The sequence below is a fragment of the Falco rusticolus genome, chromosome 2 (genome assembly GCF_015220075.1).
Source record: "Falco rusticolus isolate bFalRus1 chromosome 2, bFalRus1.pri, whole genome shotgun sequence".
NCBI classification, from domain to species: Eukaryota; Metazoa; Chordata; class Aves; order Falconiformes; family Falconidae; genus Falco; species Falco rusticolus.
The window spans coordinates 57,404,337-57,423,429 of NC_051188.1; the positions used below are offsets into that span (position 1 = coordinate 57,404,337).

Consider the following 19,093-nt stretch of genomic DNA (forward strand, 5'->3'; position numbering starts at 1 on the left):
CTAACTCTTGAGAACGTCGATGGGAGTTAGGCCCATAAATACCTTCTGAACATCCTGGAAAATGTTTTATTGGTGTAATCTAATTAATGGAAAACGCAGCATTTTTAAAAGGCTTCCAGTTTTAAAAGGGTGAGACAGACAAACAGTATCTTTCCCAGAATACAGAAGGGAAAAGACAGTAACGAGATCTAATTGGCGTCCCTGTGTTCCCTCGATCATTTGCAAGTTGAAGGGGCATATAACATTTGGAAATGAGCAGGCCAGGCTGCCCCGGGCTTTTTGACACTGGTTCATGCAAAACATACACTCAGCTACTAGTGCTGAAAAAATGTTTCTTTGTTATCACCCACGACTAACATGCAAGATTACAGAGGGGAGGGAAGTTGAGTGCAGGTCACTTTCATGCTTCAACACAGCTTATATTCAAAGCAGTGTATTTCATTTTGCTAGTAGGGGAAACTCATACTGGCTGACACCACTTCCCCAGTAAAGTGATGTTAAGCCAAAGCAGAAAATTTCTACGCAGCCCTCTACAAAGCAAAGCAAATTGTGTGTCAGGGAAAGAACAAAGTTACATGGCAAAAGTCAGCAAGTGAGAGAATAAAAAAACCTCTTCTGTGAGGACCTGAGCTTGACCTACATAATATGAGCTTGGACCTTCCAAGGAGTTGGGGTGCTGGTTTGGGGTGTTGTTTCATTATCCTTCTCCTGTTTTTGTGAAAACTGTTGAAACTGAGTATCTTGGGGGTCTCTGTCTTGTGACCAGACTTGGTCCAGAATGAGCAACACATTCAGCAGTTGTAGGATGGTAGGAATGGGAGATGATGGGACAGATAGGTGGCATCATCCAAGCTCCCGTCCTTAGGAACCCTGGCAGAAAAATCCACACTATTGGAGGAGCTTGCTGGGATTACGCTTTGTGGCCACTCCAGCACATCTGAGCAGCATGACAAGGAAAAATAGATTCTCAGTCTAGCTGTGGACTGATGGAAAACAGATCAGCAGAATCCCCGCTCCGTTTTCAGGACCCTTTCCTTCTCAGTTTCATTTCCTTCCTGCCCCCTCCCCTGCTACTTCACACTTTACCCTTGGTCTTAGCCCTTTACCCTCTGCATGAATGAGCTATTTCCACTCGTGACAGTTACTTCCAAGCAGAGATGTGTAGAGCAGAAGCATCGCTGCCAGAACTGACCCCTGCAGTGGAGCCACCTCTGCCGAAGAGCCCTGTTGTAGCAGCGGGCCTGCCTCAGTGCTCGGGTTCTGTCAGCGTTTCCCCATGTTCGTGCTGAACCCAGCAGCCCCACCACAAACACCCCCACCGCGTAAGCGCTGCTACCCCAAGGGCTATGCCAGCACCCGGCTAGCTGAAGCGGTTACCCCAGCGGCTGTTCCTGCACAGCCACCGCTGCCCGGGAAGGAGAACGGAGGGCGCTGGCGGGAGTGCCGGGCAGCGGTGCCGCTCACACCCCTCTCACACACACCACCCCGGGCGGGCTTCAGGCGGCCGAGGCAGGTGCGAGCCCGTCTCCCCCTCCGGCTCTCTGGCTCCAGGGGCCTGGCGGGGGGCGGGAGCGCGGCCTGCCCGAGGGCGGCGGCCTGCCCTGGAGCAGCGGGGAGAGGGGGCAGGGAGCCGCCACCCTGAGCCGCGGGGGCAGCCCGCAGGCCCGGGTCGGCCGCCAGCAGCGACTGAGGCCCGACAACCGGCGGCGGCCGGTAACGCGAGGCACGCCCCGCCCCCGTGGTGACGTGCGGCTCCTCTCCCGCCCCGCGGCGCCCGGCCGGCCCCGGCACGTGGGGGGCGTGACGCGGGGCACGCCTCCTCCCCCTTCCTACCAATCAGCTCCGCGGGAAGGAGTGGCGCCGCGGTGGGGGGTGCCGCAGCCCCAGCCAATGGGGCGGGACGGGGCGGGGCCGAGACGGGGATGATGGCGGCGGCGGCGGCGTGGGTCTGCTGGCGGGCTGGGCTGCGCCTGTGGAGGCGGAGACTGTGAGTGACGCGAGCGGCGGGCGCGGGATCAGCGGACCCCCGGCACCGCCCCTCGCGCCCTGCTGGGAGCCGCGCTCGGGGGGTCTCCCGTGCTCCCCCCGGCCGGGGCGGTAGGGGCCGGGCGGCGGGTCCCCGGCGCAGGCCGGGGCGGGGGGGCCGGGCAGCCCCGCAGCCGGAGCTGCTGGGGCCGCGGCGCCGCGTCGTGGCAGAGCTGGTGTGGGCCCGGCGGGCGGCGAGCCCCGGGGCTGCCCGCGGGGGCCGGCCGGGGCTGGGGCGCCTGCAGGGGAGGAGCGGTGGTTCCCTGCCTCTGCCGCTCCTTTGCCCGCCTCAGCCGCGCAGCAGCCGGGGGAACGGCGGCCTTTCTCTCCCGCCCTCGGGCAGCCGCCTGCCCTGTCTGTGCCTGCGGCGCGGGGCACCGGTCACGGGCCGCGCTCGGGCACGGGGAACGTGGGAGCAGAAATGAAGTTTCTTCCAGTCACGCAGCGCTGCCCGGCTGCCGGCCCCGGCACAGCCCCGACGGGGCAGCGCGCTGGGCGCCCCCGGCCCGGCCCCGGCCTGGCGGCCCACGCGGCCGCTGCGCCCACCGCCCGTGGCGTGAAACCCGGGGGGGCCGGGCCCGCAGCGGGGCGCCCCTCTTCAGAGAATACCGTGCTGAGAAACCACCCGAGGTGGAGCTGGGCACAGCGGGGCGTCAGCGGCCCCCGTCCCGGGCGTGGGGAGGCCCTTGTGGTCCGGGGCCCCGCGGCCGCGGCAGGGCTGTGTGGGCCGAGCTCAGCGGGCGCTTCCCCGCCAGGGGCCGCGGGGGGCGGGGGGTGCTGCTGTGGAGCCAGAGAGGCCACCGGGCAGGTGGAGACCACGGAATCTGGGGCATCCAAGAGGTCGGAGACCAAAGCAGGATGAGGCATGAGGAGTCCTGTCTCACCTTTGAGCTGGGCAGCCATGGAGCTGTCTGGAGCGGGGAGAGAAAATACAGGGATGACTTCACGTGCATCAATTGCCAAATTTGTTGGTTGGATTTAATTAGCAGCTCCCTGCTTTTTAGCAGGAGTTGGCAGGTGCTGCTGGGTCTGGACCCTGATGCTTGGGTCCCACAGCACTGGTTGCCATGCTGTCAGGCTGGGACCGTAATTACCGCAGGTACCTCCAATGCAGCACAGCTGCCTCTCCAGCTGCCACCATCCCCTGTTCACACGGATGTTGCTGCCCCTGTGAAGCCACTGTGCAATGCTTCCATGAGAATGTGGATGGAGTGTTTGCATCATTGGCAGGCAGGCAAAACCTGTGGAACACGGAGCTGGTTTTGCTTACTTGTGATGTTCCAGAGCCTTTTGGGCTTTCCCTGTCTGCAAAAGATTGTCTTGTTGGAAGAAGTTTTAAAAAGACTCCTTCCAGCTGTTTTTTAATAACAAATGCGGCATTTCTTTCTGTTCTTGTTGTCAAGAGCTTCAAATGTGCTTTTAAAGACAATGCTGCAGTAAATAATTGACTATGAAAACTCTTGCTGACAGATCTTTGTGAAGCATTCTTGCATTGCTTGGTGATTACACTGTAAGAGCACACATAAGCGTGATCACCTGTTTGCTCTCAGCTAGCCGAGTGCATGTTGGCTTCACCCCTTTACAAGGTTTTTTTAGGTGTATTTATTTAAGTAGCTTATTCCACATGCCTGTACTAAATCACTCAAAAGTGGCTTCGTTAAACTCTCATCTTGGTGGAGCGCTGCAGTGTATGGAATATACTGTGTGGGCACGGAGAGTGTGTCATGCCAAAGGTGCAGATACACCAGCATGCCTGCAACGACCAAAGGAGCCCAAGAAGAGTTATAACCCCGTGTCAGACCTTTTTCAGGGACTGTGCCTATGCCAACTAAAATTTCTGGTGTTTGGAGCATCTTCTCTCATCTCAACTGCCAGGAATCCGCCGCTGTTCTGTCTTGCGCTTCACACTCCCAAGTTTGTATCTACTTTGCGCATCAGTGATCATGTTGTTTTTCATGGATTGGACACTGGAGGGTGCTAATGCAATGGGAGCTGAAATTGTTCCAGCAAATTAAAGGGTTCCCCTTTGTTAGTTGTGAAATAGTTTTATTCTTTGTTGCAACGTTTAGATGGAAAGACATGAATCGTGGTCCTTGCCGTAGCTGATCCTGCTCGGTGTGTGTAGAGCTATAACCAAGAATATCAATAAAGTGTTAAGTCTGTGAGGGATTTCTTTTCTGAACCTCTTATCAAAAAAATCACTCATTTTATGTTCTACACATTTTTAAGTGTGTCTTTTGAGGTTATGGCCTCGGGGTGAAATTTATTTGAAAGTGTGACTTTCTAGTGATAAAACCACTTTATCTGGCAGAACTGTCGTGCCGTATCTGCAGAATGTGCTTTTCTACAAAGTCACTTTGGTTCACTTAAACTGATGATGTCATGTTGCTGGCAAGGTGACAACCTGATAGCAGCTCACGTTAGGGAGGGAGGGGACACCTTGAGCATTGCTAATCAAGTCTCTGGTATTGCCATATTTTCTTTTGGGGGTGGGCCTGATGGAGCCTCAGTTTACCTTGCAACCACTGTCACTGGGCCACACATGAGGGAGCATGTAGGATGGGGCTTTTTTGTCAGCCATCGCTGCTAGGTCAAGTGAAGCATGTTTTTGTGCAGGTTAAAGTTACATTGGGAGGTCTTATGCCAAAAGAGGTATTACCTGTCCGTGCTGCTCCAGGCTTCTGCTGAACTGGGTCTCCACTTTCCTCTGCCCTTGGCAGAAATACACAGGGCTGACATAAGCTCCCCGTTGTGCACTCTGGCAACTCCATACTCGGCATTAAGGACTGTGAAACTACTGCCTGAGCCAGTTCTCATCCTGGCAGCAGCAGAGGTATGATGCTGGCTAATTAATGCTAATGAGAAGCAGGGTGCAAAGCTGAGCATGTTCAGCTAATCACCACTGGCACCCCAACTAGTCTGCTTAAAGCTGACACGGTTCTGGAGAGTCCTGCCCAGTCCTCTTAGTGGACCCATTTGCCAAATGAAAGCCGGTGTTCATAAAATGTGTGAGCAAAACGGAATGGGTACAAATGCATTTTCCTTAGAAGTCTTTTCCATTTGGTACAAGTGGCAAATGTATTACTCCTCTGTCTCGTTCCCCTTTGCAAATGAATTGGGCTGTCCCCTCCTGGAAAATGTTGTTACCTTGCTGTATTATATTGGTCAGGTTTTATTCTCTCCCAGGTGTTGCAGTTTGCTAACATACAGCTGGTTTAATTTTTCTTTCTTTTAAAAATATGCATTTTTCTCTGAATTCCTCCTTGAACTGAAGATGTGTATGAGCACAGAGAAGGAGCCTGTGGATCAAGGAAACCACAATCCCCTGCTGTCCTGTTCTGGTACCGGCTGAGACCTGCTGTTCATTTTGCAAACAGATGCACAGCCACTTTCACAGAAAAGTTGCTCGGCTGTTTATCAGAAGCAGCAGAAACATATCCAGCTGAAAGTTTACAGCTCTTTTGCAAACAGAATTTTAGTAGCTTACCAGAATAGGGTTGTAAGGGGATGTAAGCAGAAAAGCTTTTTAAACTCACTGTAATAAATAGCAGTACTGAAGACAGCCTGCTTAAGAGGAGAAAATGTAGTCTAAGCACACAAAAAAAGAACTGGTTGACAGTGTATTCATCTTGTTTACCACCTTTTAGGAGAAGACCGCTTCTTCCATCGCACCTTCATGCTTAGGAGCAGGGATCCAGGGTACGCCTCCTGGCATAGTTTCAAGAACCAACATGCTGGCTGCGGTGCCAAAAGGATTTGCCATTGTGCATTTTATGTAGGTTGTGTCCTAATTTGTCCCAGGAGACCTTTCTCCAGGCGAGAGGGTTTACCAACCTTCCACCAACCCTACTTGATCAGGTTGACTTTAAATGCCACCAGTGGCAGGACGCTATCCTGAGGCTCAATGCCAACCCTGCTTTGTGGCCCTGGGTGGGGAAGGAGGGCGTATGTTCCCTTGGGGGGATGCTTGGTGCCTTCCAGCATTGAGCCTTCCTATGCTTGTGCAGTATCTCTTGGCCACTCAGGTCTGGGTGAGTGGGGTCTCTGGGGTTTTCATGCCTTTTGGGGAGACCAGGCTGCTGTACTTGAAGTCTCTTAAGAGTCGTTCTGGCAGGTAAAAGCCCCTTGATGCTAACAGCTTTGTAGGGTTTTTGTTGATGAACCCCAGTGTGGTATTTTCTCTGTCCTCTGCTCATCAGGTGGGCTCCTGGTGGTGGTCTCTCCTGGACCCCTTTCTTGCCTCTCTGAGCCTTCTTGTTTGGGAAGGGGGCATAGTCTGTTCACCCTTATTTTGTCAGCAGGGCTGTGCATGGAGGTGTTTCTCTGGCCGCTGCCCTTTTCACGCTTCCCTCTCCTGTCCCGCGAGGCTGCGCAGCACAGCAGGTCTGCAGAACTTTGACTGCAAGTGGGTCTGGAGGTCAGCTGCATGGTTACTGAGCCCCTGGGTGTTCAACAAGTCCCCTTCACCATTTTTCCCTTATTTTCATGTTGGTGCTATATTTACCTCTCAAGTCTCCCCGTGCCCTTTAAATCTTGTAGTATCATTGGTGTAAATAGGATTTGCCTGTCCCTGTGAAAGAGGCATCGCTGTGGCTGCCTGCCTGGCCTTCTCCAGCCCTTTGTGGGCCGGGGTTGACCAGTTGTCACGGGCTGAGCAGCCAAACCTGCTTTCTTCTCTGCTGTTTTAATTAAAAATGGTTGGCATCAGGGGCTCTGCAGCGATGAAAGGGAAATGATGAAACTGAAGAATTTGGGGCATAAAGTCGATCTCTAAATTTTAATGTACTCATTGCACTTAAACAGTTGATACATTTTATTATTGAGCTTTCAGGTGACCTAATTTCCCTTAGTACTGTACATTTAGCTTTATACATCTGCACCTAATTTGTAAAAAAGGACTTAATGAGAAACTTCAAACAGTTTAAATGTCAATTACAAAGAAAGCGAGGTTTTAAAGTTCCAGTAATCTGTCCATATTGGTCATCGAAACATGATCCCAGGTGGACGTTAATTCAAGACAGATGGCATTCCAAAGGCACAATTACAAAGAGCTTATATATTTTCAACACTAACAAGCTGTCACGCTATGTTGTAGCTACACTTCCAATACTGTATAACCACAATTGCTGCTTTATCTGCTGTAGACTCTGTAGTAAAGGGGTTTGATTCCCCACCCTTGATATTGTCAGTGGGATTTTGAGGCGGAGTGAACTGGAGAGCGGGGTTAGTTAGCATGAATATCTTTCATTCACTCGATCTGTTGGGGGTGGGGGGTGTTTGGTTTTATGTTTTAAGTTGGTGAAATGCTCTTCAAAGAAAGGAGGGGAAATGCTGAATATGGGCATAACAAGACTGGTTCATTGCAGATATATTTCTATTTCCTGGCAACATTAATTAACTTCAGTTTTATCAGCTGCTGGGCGATAACTATGATGATTTATTAAAACCCCCAACATCCTGGATGTTTTCAGTTAAAAAGTTATCTGAAAGCCTTTGCAGTAACACACATGTTACTTGGAAGACTGAAGTCCAAGGGATTGATGGTGACTTGACTTGCAGTGGTGTAAATGGCCAGCAGCTCTGCTGCAGCCAGGCAGGAGTGCTACACCCTATGCAGAAGGCGGTTTTAATTATTTTTAGGTTTCTGAAAGTATTCCTAGGCCCAGAGGCAGAGGCGGCGGGGTTGGACAAAGCAGGGTCAAGGTAGGACTTCCATTAGACTGAAGCATCAACACATGCTGTAGTTGATCTAGTTGAAGATGTCCCTGCTTATCACAGGGGGCTTGGACTAGATGACCTTTAAAGGTCCCCTCCAACCCAAGCCATTCTATGATTCCATGCAGTAGATGGCAAGGTTTGTTGTAGAAGGACAATGCTTGGTACCTAGTTAGTCGTTGAGGTGGGCGATGATCTGTGTAACTGAACAATGAAAGACAATTGGGCATTATTTCCACTGATTTTATTTTTCTGTTTCTTGAAACCAGGTCACAAAAAAGCAAGACTTGCACAGCTATGACTAGACAGTGTTTTAATAGGCTTTAAAAATTCTGTGCTGTTAGGAGCAAGATTAGTAATGCTCCCCAGGAAGGTTTTTAAGCTCCTATGGGCGTGTGTATCCTCTGAAGAGGTACTGAGAATGAAGAGCTTGTATTTCTGCTAATTTATCTACCTTTCACTGGAAAGTAGAGAAGAAAGCAGAAAGGCTAAGATGCTTCATCCTTGGAAGGCAGGAATTAAACGGTGAGGTTATGCTCTTTAATTTTTGTTTTTCATTAATGAACACTGTAAATGTGTGGTTTTTGAAAGCATCTTACTCTGCTCCCTTTTTGGAGGCAATACAAGTGCTATTTGAAATATGTAGCTCGCCAACAAGCGAATTGGACTCCTGAGCCACTCTTGAAACAAAATGCCAATTTTACCTACAGTTTTACTAGGTTTCCTGGTTTATGCAGTGGCATTTGAATGGCCTCTAGTAATTGTTTTTAGCGGGGGAAAAAAAATTCAAACAAAAATGAAAAACACAACCTGAAGCTCATTAGCACTGTATTTAGCATGCCATGAATCATTAAATCTTTATATAAATGTAAAAGTGATTTGTAACAAACAAAATCCTTTATTTTTTTGGAAAGACTTTCTTTAGAATTTTTGTTTGGACTGCTGAGGTACCGTATGTTTTCCAAACAGTGGATGTTATTACCGGAATAGCAGAGGAACCAATTCATGTTTTAATTAAATATTACACATAATTCTTGAGTTTCAGATATACTTGGTGTAAGTAAATAAAATTAGGTGGAAAACAAAAGACAATAAATAAATGCTTAGATAGGGGTTTTTAACCTAAATTTTTTAACCTAAATTTGATGCTAGTGTGTGTTGCTCTCAAGTGGTTTCCCCTTGGATTTTCCCAGTGCTTATAGGGGTAACATACTGCAGTCTTTTTATTTAGATCAGGCTTCGCTTTGAGAGTTAACTAATTGTTCAAGCCCAAGTGGGAAACTTTCTTGCACCTGGAAAATTAGGAGAGCAAAAGATGTCCGCATCCTTTCCCTGGTGGTTCTTCACCTGCGAATTTGAACTGCAGCGGTAATAAAAGTTTTGTGGACCTCATTTTATGTGAGATCATTAAGCGACAGGAGAATTCAGGACTAGCTGCCCTTCATAATTCAGGACACTGAAAGGTGCCATTTATAAGCTCAAAGTGCCTGCAGGAAGGCAAAACAGGCTTGTAAAACCCGTACTCCAAACCCTGAAAGGGAACCGGTTTGTACTGTGGGTTGCAGCCTTGGAGTGGCAAAATTGCAAAGGTGGTGGGGACTGGGTTTAAAAAAAAAAATGGAAAAACACCTGCCTCTCATAATTAATGTAATAACCTGGGTTTTCACGCTTCTTGTGTTGATATCTTTTGTCCAAAAAAACCTGAAAACATCCCGAGCAATGATCCTGGTAAAAACCTTATCAATTGTACTGCCCAGCTGTTGGGCTTGTCATCTTTCCTACTATAGCCCAGAGTTTTGCTGAGCCGCTCATTTGGCTATAAAATAAGTTTCTCCTGACTTTTTAATAATATTTTGCAACTGGTGACCTTTGTCCCTTATGTGGGCCAGATATTTTGTCTGGATTGCTCTTGCCTCCTTACTGCTTGAGAAGGAGTAAGCAGCATGCACAACACTTGAAATGAAGAGAGGTCTTCAACAAAGTGGGTGATATGCCAGCACACCCAGTCTTCCTAAAACTGTTATGGCTCTAAAGAGGCAACGTAATTTGTTAAATTCACAATATGCTGCAGCTTTATGGGCCTAGAAAGCCTGAAAAGCACTAAAGTGGCAGCCCAAGGAGACGTTCAGTCCAGTGTTCGTTCTTGGAGCTGGTATGGCTTTCTTTACATGCTCCCCTGTTACTCCTCAAATGGGAGTTGGAGCAATCGTTTTTAAGTTTATGACCAAAACGTAGCAATTGCTACCTGGAAGTGAGGCATCCCTATCTGTAATTTTAAGTGGCTGGCACTTAACTCTTCTAGTCCAGCCAACCTAAGCCACCTATTCACAGCCTCATTAATGGCCTGTGACTGAAGTTACTTGGGTGCCAGTTTGCACCCGCAGAGCCTAAATTCCATTGAAGACAAAAGCCGACTGCATGTCAGATTGGCCTGTGGCGCCTTTGTTTTATTAATCTGTATTAGTTCAATACCTGTGTGTTTACGCACACCGATTTCGGCAGCAATGGGCTATATGGTGTGGTAGCTGGACTGTCATCCCTCTGTATGCCGATCACATAGGAGCCAGAGAAGCAGTCGCACTTCAGGGGTGTATTAGTGGTATTGCATTTTCTGATGCTGCTTTTGTTGCCTAGATTGATGTGCTCAGGGCCCCAAACATTACACTGAGTTTAGTATGACCCCAGGGCCTTTGCAGAGTCGACTGCAGGACTCAAACCTTTATATCCACTATTAAAAGGCAGTTATGTGACTGTTTATGTTAGAGCCAGGTGCTTTGTTGCCTGTGGACATGCTGTTACTTGACAAAAAAAAATTTTCCCCTTTATGGTCAAAATGTGATAAACATACTTACCTGAGTACCTTACTGTTCACAAATGGTCTGGCTGCCTTCAGCAACCACTTGGATTTCTGCAGGAGGACGGGAGTCAGGGTTTTCTAGCTCTCTGTAGGGATGTGTCCATGGCAGCATTCCTGTTACTTCTATATTTTCTTTGTGAAGGACATACAATTTCTAGTCATTAGTATATTTTTAATGCCATTTTTTTGTGGTATTTATCATTTAAGTTCTCTAATTTGTAGTGTATTTCTAGCTCTGGAAGGTTTGTTAATTTAGGCTTTATATATGAATGCATGCTTTGTAGGCTTATCGCATTAAACATTCATTTATTTTTTTGTTAAATCTGTAGCAATACTAAAGCACTGAAGGTGCTTTGGATTGGGCCAGTACCAAATACTGACTTAAGCATACTGGAAGTATAAAACCTGTTTTTGAGAAGTTGATAGATGTGAAAACCATTTAACAGTTGGTTTTTTTCCTTTCCTGTTAAAACTAAGGTACTGAGGAAACCTTCCTACTGCTACATGCTGCAATATGTCAGAAACACCGTTATGTTATAGTTGCATCATTATCTAAAGGAAAAATTGAGTGTGGGTTTGAAGTCGACAAGTGATGAAAGTAGCCCTGAGGTTGTCAATTAGAAAGCCAAGGCCTGGAATTGATAAGTTAATGGCCAGTTCCCTTTGCACCCCCTCGCTTTGCTGCCTGCTCCTGCCTCGCCCCGCAGCAGCTTTAAAACCACTTGGAACATAAAGAAAAGGCTCCTGTTGCTTTGTGTCCCAAAATTTATCTCGCTGTTATGATTCACTTAAATTCTTGGCTGGTTGCAAAGTTCTTAGTATGGACAGGTAGTTAAACGAGGAGGAATGAGATGCAGCAGGTAGAAAATACAATCTCAAAACTATGTCTCCTTTTTGTCTTTTAATTTATCTGTTTATTTTTTGTTTAAATGTTGAACCATTAACACTGTTGATTCAGACCATCCTTCTGCAGTACACACAGTGAATTTAGCAGCAGTGCATAATGTAACTTCTGCCGTATGTTTGCAGGTTTTAAAACCTGAAATTTAATGACAGCCAGTTGGAACCCATGTGTTCCTCTTAAAGGTGGAGGGCAACACGTGCAGTTTTTCCTGAAGGGAGATACTGGTTACTAAAGTTTATGATATAATGTAATATAATACATAGTGTTTCTATTTCGCTTGGGCAGGGGGGAACTAACATGTTGCCGTTTCTCTGAAGGAACACATGGGTTTAGATGAACAGGTAAATTATGGAAGATAACAAACAGGATTTATTCAGATCTTAGTTGTTCTTGGTGTGCTGTGCTGAGAAAGCAGTAGCAACCTTATGAAAAGAGCTTAATGGTATTAGCAGTAGAATATAGTTCAAACAAGCTTCATGCAAAGATGTAATTAATCTTCAGTTTTTGAAAACTTTATGTACAGTGTGAGTTTTTGGGGCTTGTAAAAGGTTGCAGATGGGCACTCCCTCTGTAGCCTGCGATGCTCTGCTGGTGGCACAGCTGCTTCAGTGACAGTGGAAATTTAAGATTTTTTTTCCACATAGCCCTGTCTCAACCTAGAGTAGATGATTAATAATCACAAGCATGAGAATGCAGTTTAATTTCTAAGCACATTCAGGTTTTTACCTTTCTGGTGATTTCACTGTAACCAGCAAACATCTGTTGAATAATAAAAAAATTGCAGTTGCTACTTACCTGCCACAATGAGATGAAACAGGGAGCTCTGAGCATGGACTGCTGCTCTGGAGTCCCTCTCTTCTCCAGCCAGATTTCAAAACATGAAGTAAATCATCTTACTCTAGCTTAATTCACAGGAAAAGACATTGTATTAAACAAGCATTGGATGATGTGCTCTCCACTTGATGTGCTAGGTTTGCCCAAGACTCACATGGCAGAGCTTTTTCAGTGCTTCACCAGAAGTTCAGTGCAGAAGAGGTAGTACGTGATTTTCCAAAAGCATGTGTTAATTCTGTGCCATTCTTTGACTGACTGCTTGAGATAGCTGTCTCATAATACCCATAAATAGTGAAAAACTGTAATGACATTTTTAATGAGAGGTTTTATTTTCTTACGCGGCATGACTTTGGTGTTTCTATAGGGTAACCTCCAGTGGTGGCCTGCCGCAAGAGAGGTTATCTCAGGGATGAAGTAAGAACGTTGTATCTAGTTTAGCCTGAACTGTCCGAGTATCACACCTACCAGAAAGCCTAATTCTGGGGTTTCCTTCTAAGTTGGTCCTTTCCTTGGATTGCAGGTTTGTCTTTGCAGGAATCTTCTGTGGTTGTTTTTTGAATGAGGTTCCGAAAGTTAATGGTGTTCAATCATCAAAACTTGTCTTCCAGAGGGATAGTCATCTCTCCCAGGACTTCTCTTCTCTTAACCTTTTTTATATGCTTTTATATACCCATCAGTCCACCAGAGCTTTTGTGCAAGGTACGTTCACGTGCTGTATGGAAGCCACTCAGCCAGAGTTTGGTGGAGTCAGCCACTGTTCCATAAAAGGCAGACTGATGCCAGAAATCTCCCATTTCTTTCAGCAGGTTGCTGCAGGATTTTGGTCTCTGCTCTTCTGGGGTCCATCCCCCCACTTTTTGTTGTTGGTTAACTGCATTTTCTCACCCGTGGTACTCTTTCAGTGTGAGAGTCCTCTCACCATGTGTTTCTTTACTTTTGTCATGCCTTAAGTACCATCTGCATTTTTCAGTATGGATGAACGTTTGACTTGTGTGCTGTCTGCTCACCAGCTTGCACTAGTTACTTCCATACTTCCACAGCACATGAAGCACAAGGGTGCTAAACAGTGCCCATCTTGGGGTGAAGGCTGTGCTGCTCTACAGAGGGGATGCAGGTTGAATTGGTCTTTTGCCTGCTTTCTCTACCTAAGAAGAGTCTCATTTTAAAAGGAAAAGTTTCTTTGTTCCCAGCTAAGCTGGGCCCACATAAACTCTTCAGCTGTCTAGAAGTTTGGTGGCATTGGATCGCTTCTGTCTGAAGGTATAAAACCCTAGTGCTGGAGCTTTTGATGCTATAGAGCTTTCTAACGCTAAAAATCGAAGGGGTTCCTTTCCACTCACAAACTTTTCTGACAAATACTGCCTGAGCAGTGCTCTTTCCTACCCACATGAGCATTCTCAAGCCCGAAGCTCCTGCTCCACTTCATTTTCATCTGTACTCAGAGAAATGTTGGATAGAAGTGAAAATTTCTTACCAAAAGTGGTGTGACATTTCCTAATGTTTTCATTCCAATATGGAGTTTTAAAATAGGGAAAAGCTTGTCTAAATGTGGTAATTTGGAACAGATAAAACCCTATTTTATACACTAGGGAAGAAAAAAAAAAAGGAAACCCCAGTGCTTGCACAAAGGCACATTCAGAGTGAGAAAGCTGACTTGGCATTTCTAGATTTTTAACTTCTAAAATAAAATTAAAGACCAATGTTGTCTTTATGCAGTCAATATAGATTTTCTTTGAGTATATCTGAAATGATATGGAGTTCAGTTAAGTTAACTTTCTCTTTAAGGTCAGTATCATCATCTAAGAGGAGCTCTGCACCAATGTTCCTGAACAAGGTAAACCAGAAAATGGATACGCTACTGAAGGGCTGCATTTCTCTGGGTAGCTGTGGGGGGTTTTTTATCAGCTTCTTAGACCACTTTTGTCTGGAAAATGATCTATTAACCTTGAAACGCTACCAACGAAGGGCAGAAGCTAAAAAAGGAAAAACGAAGACATGATGGTTTAAGTTTGTTATTGTAATCTTGAGTGTATGAAATCACATATTCACTATGCAATGGTCACGTCATGGCAAAATTAAATAGTTTTGAACCAAATGTAAACTTGTTGGAGGAAACCAGCAATAGTTTGGACCTTTCTGGTACTGTAGACCTCAAAGGTGTTTGGAGGCCTTCACTTCAGAGACTTGAAATATTCACCTCCTCCTTGATTCATCTGTTGCAATGCATGACAGGGTCTGCTGTGTGGAGAGGGATGGCTGCAGGATGCCTTCACTCTGCAACCATGAAGGGATTTAGTTCAGAAGGGAAAGACATTGAATATTTTTAACACTTTATACACTTCCAGTTTCTTTTTCAGACCACTTTAAGCCTGTTCTAAAGCTGATAAAAATATTTATTTTCTGGCATTTTTATATAACATGTGTGAGATGTAGGTCTTGCTGCTTTCTGCCGCTAGTAATGGTAATGCTGGCACATCCCTCCACTGAAAAAAAACCAAAACAACAAACCGGAACTAAACGATAAGCAAAAAGCTGAACGCTGAGTCAATGAAATAGTAGAAACTTAGTGCTCAGAAATAAATAACAAAGTTTTCAAAATCTATGCTGAGTGTATTTCTCCCTAAAAATACATCTATTAACAGTAAGCTTGGGCTTTGGCATAATTTTATCTGCCTAAATCATTAAAAATAACAAACCAAATAGAAACAATGCTTCCAGGTTGTGGGTCAGACCATTCAACTGATGAAAGTTACTGCCTAAACTCTGGAGACCCAAAGTGTTTGAAGTACTGAATTGGCTTTTGAGATCAGTAGTCTCTTCTCCAAGTACCAAGAGAATATTTTCTTCAATATATTCAATTAGCTCAGTTAAATGACTAATTTATTCAAACTTGACCAATTGGGAGTTGAAAGAAGCAGAAAAGCTTGTTCTTCTCTACCAATCTGTGAATAAAAGCTAATTATGAGAGGATTAGATTTGCTAATACTACAATATTGAAGGATATTATGACCAAATACAAGATTGGTGCTAATTCTAGCTAAGACAGAGTTATTTTAATAGATCAATTTTTAAATCAAAACAATTTTCTTTAGAAATCTAGCCTCTTTAAGACTGTGCTGTGCAACTGATAAACTGTCTTGCTACATTTTAAGTTGCATTCCAGTTTCCATCCAAAGAAATGTAAATCATAAGTAAACACAAAGGAATTAGCTAGTCAATAAGGATTGTGCCATACGTGATTTCCTAACAAAAACAGTAAAATTAATCTGAAAAAATGTATAATGAGATATAGAAAAGCTTAAATATATATCAGTGGAGCTACTCTGTCCTTCTGGCTAGCAATAAGAAGTGCCAAATTTAGTGTAAAAGCTATATTTAGTTACAAAGCAACATACTTTAGTGGTTACAAACTGAGAATTAACCTTTTTCCAAGAAAATAACTAAAATGTTTAAATGGGAAAACAAGATTCAAACATTATTTAACTCAAGGTTTTCCTTTTGGTGGTTCAACTTGTTATTTTAAAATAAGTGGCTTAAAAGACTTCATCCTGCTGAAAGTCATCAATAACTGAGGTACCTATGAGGGAACATAAACTAAGTGCAAACTTGACATAAGGATCCAGAAATTCAGCCAAGAATGTGATGTCAAGAAAATGTGAGGATAAAATTTTCAGTCCTGTCCATAAACATTTGGTATATGGGGCACCCGACAATGTGAAAACAAAAGGAAATTTAATTACCTCTTCTGCTGATAGGGTCATGAAAAAAACCCATTGTTTTGGGTACCACCAGAACGAGATACGGAGGGCAGGATGGAGAGCGTCTCCGCCATTGTGCCTTTGCTACAAAGATGCCAAGTCCTGCTGCTGTTGGCCCTGGGAGTCTCAGACTTCGAGACAGACACTGTCATGGTTCCTCTCCAACTGCGGGTCATATCAGAAGCTGTCCCTATAAATGCTAATTCTTAACTTTTCATCAGATTGCTTTGAAAAAAACAGCGCTTTCTGTTGCTGACTATTTGAAAGATCGATTTGACAGTGGTTAGGCTGCCTGGTTTTTTTAGATCCGTTCCCCCACAAGCAGAGTCTGTGAACAGTGCTGAGCTTCCGAGAGGTGGTCATTCTCCAGTAGCTTACTTGACAGCGTGGCTGGCTGGCTCTTCCTCACCTCCTAGCTGGGATGAACGACTGGGGCAATAGACAAGCGCTTGGTGCAGTGCTGCCAGATCAAGAAGCACATCTCTGGGTGCTCCAGTGCTGTGCTGTCTGAACACCTGCTGCAATGTGCCTGGCTTGATCTTGCTGCGTAGCTTCTTTAGGTTTTAACCTCTCTTGTACATGGGTTCCTCATTGTCAGGTGGTCCATAAGCCAGCTGTGTAACTCAGAAGTAGCCTACTAGTAAGTAGAAAAGGAGTTTATGGCTGGAAATTTTGCTGGGTATGATGGCCTGTTTCCCCAGCTCCGCCTTTTCCCAGGGTTAATTCCCAAGGCAGCCCTGTGTGGTTTGTCTATACGTCCTGAGCCTCCTGCTAATCACTTCTTTCCTTGATGAGCCCAGAAGAGGATTTTCTTAACTGGCCACCCAGCCTCCTGCCCAGTGCCAGAGGCATGGGGATGTAGCAATGAGGGGTGCGTAATTGATGGAAACCCTAGAGGATGGCATCCACCTCCCCAAAACTATTAACATGAACAGCCTCTGTTCCTCTCTGTGTGATCTGCTGTCTCCCTTATCGGGCTCTGGGTTCCGTGGCCCTGGCTTGGGCGTCCACCGTGACAGCAATGAGGCTCTATATGTTTGTTGAACTATAACAGTCAGTGTAAAGGATGTTGAGATAAAGGATAAAGGCTGTGTGTTACCTGCCCTGTGTGCCTGCCTGGGGTCCAGATTTTTAAATATGCTATTTCTTTGTAGTCCTTTTCAAATAAAAATCCAGGTTTTGTCATCCCTCCCTTGCGTGCATCCACGTGAAAGATTAGCACAGTATATAGGTTTTTCCAGACTGATTTTCAGGACACCTTGGACCTTTTTTTTTTTTTCTGTGATGTTTCTAAAACTGGCAGAAGGAGAACTTTTTTTTTTTAGCCTGCATACGCTGCAAGGAGTATTTTAAAATAATCCCTTTTTTTTAATCTTTAAGCGTGTTTAATGCTTGTATAAGGTGCCAGATTTTAATTACAGTTGGCATTTATAAGCGTGGTGCTGGCAATGGCAACCATATTGCTGAAAAAAGGCATAAATTTTGACACTGGCAATATGGGAACCCAGCATACGAGACTGTAAACCTCATTGCTTTCTGTTTTAATATACTAGTTTAAGGGAAGAACTTTTAATGGTTAATATTTAAGTAGAACATTTAGGGTTTGATATAAAGTTGTTCTTATTTCAAGCTATTTAGTAATTTAGGGCCTATCAATGATCGGCTTAGGTAATAACTTTCTATTAAACAGCCTTTAAATACGCATGCTTAAAATAGGGAAAATAAGATGCTTCATTACAAGAAATGAGGTTGGCATCTACCAGGTTTTCCATTAAGTTCCAGGTCACAGACAAATAAAGGAAGTATGTTAGGAAAAAAAACCTTTTTAAAAATAATTAGGGAGATGTCTGTTTTGTTCACCAGATGGAAAATCAGTAGTTGTGGGTGGTCTGTGCTGGATGGGGCATCTCACAATTGGCAGAACTATGCCTTTAACTTTTAAAGTCCTGGGACAAAATGTGAAAGTAATTGACTGTTCAGAATGCTCTCTCTCTGGATACGTAGCATGCTTTTAAAACCAAGATTTAGTGAGTTTCTGACTTCCCCCCCCCCCCCCCCCCCCCCAAGAATGTCAAGCTGTTGTGTCTAGTATTGGGCCAATTGGGTGTATTTTGGGGAGCTGTTTAGTGGGGCTGTTGTCTTTTGTGCTTGTGCCTGTGTGTGCCTGAACTTACATGTGCACGACTGAAATGCCACAGCTTTACGATTCTCCATTAGCATATTGTACACATGATTTTCATAATACTGTCAGTATTTGCCGTGTTCACTGTGTAACTGTTGGTTAACATAATCTGTTTCTTTCCTCTAGTACATCCTGTTTTAAGGGATTTAAATCTATCCATTTGTCAACATGCTAAAAAAACCAAAATTGCAACCTTATTTTTGCAAACAAGAAGAAAATTCCTGTTTTAAAATAATTCAGGCCTTTGCAAAAGTATTAAAAATCTGTAGTAGTCTTTTTTAAAAAAATCCAAATAAAGAAAATGTGTACGTGTGTATAGTACGTGTACACATATGCGTATTAAATAAAGTCATTTATGAATATGTTAGGATCTTCTTGGTGCAGTTTCTAACTTTGCTCGCTGTTTCAGAACTGATACTTTCTAATTGCCAGATTTGAGAAAACAGTACTTTGATTGTGGAAAATGGGTTAGAAAACCCTTTAATTCACATTAAGAATAACAGATTTTATTATCTGAACAGCAATAAGAATGTGTGCTGTTCTGCCTCTGAAAGGATGAGGCAGAACCCATTTATGGCATAGGAGGCAATTGCTTTATATTTACCTTACTTTACGGACAATTTTTTTGCAGTTATCTATATGAATGGTCACAGAGAATTGTATGCTGTGTTATATCTATATTGTAGCTTGCGTTAAACCGATCCTCACACTTACTGTGTAGAAGCAATCTTGAAGATAAGTGAGGCACTCAACTTAGTGCCTTCTTTGTAAAATCCCTTTTGCTATGCATGACATGTACTCTGTATCTTTTTCCTTGC

The 19,093-nt window shown here is 44.8% G+C and overlaps 1 protein-coding gene across 3 annotated transcripts in view; it reads left to right on the forward strand.

The window, feature by feature from the left end:
* The first annotated feature begins 1,916 nt into the window (after window positions 1-1,916).
* The window catches only part of CLYBL (citramalyl-CoA lyase), a 174,523-nt gene continuing 157,346 nt past the window's right edge, over window positions 1,917-19,093 (forward strand). For all 3 annotated transcript variants that reach the window (XM_037377582.1, XM_037377583.1, XM_037377584.1), the window contains exon 1: window positions 1,917-1,987. In XM_037377582.1, the coding sequence (XP_037233479.1) occupies window positions 1,923-1,987 (65 nt within the window). In that variant the 5' untranslated portion in view covers window positions 1,917-1,922. The remainder of the gene's footprint in view (window positions 1,988-19,093) is intronic.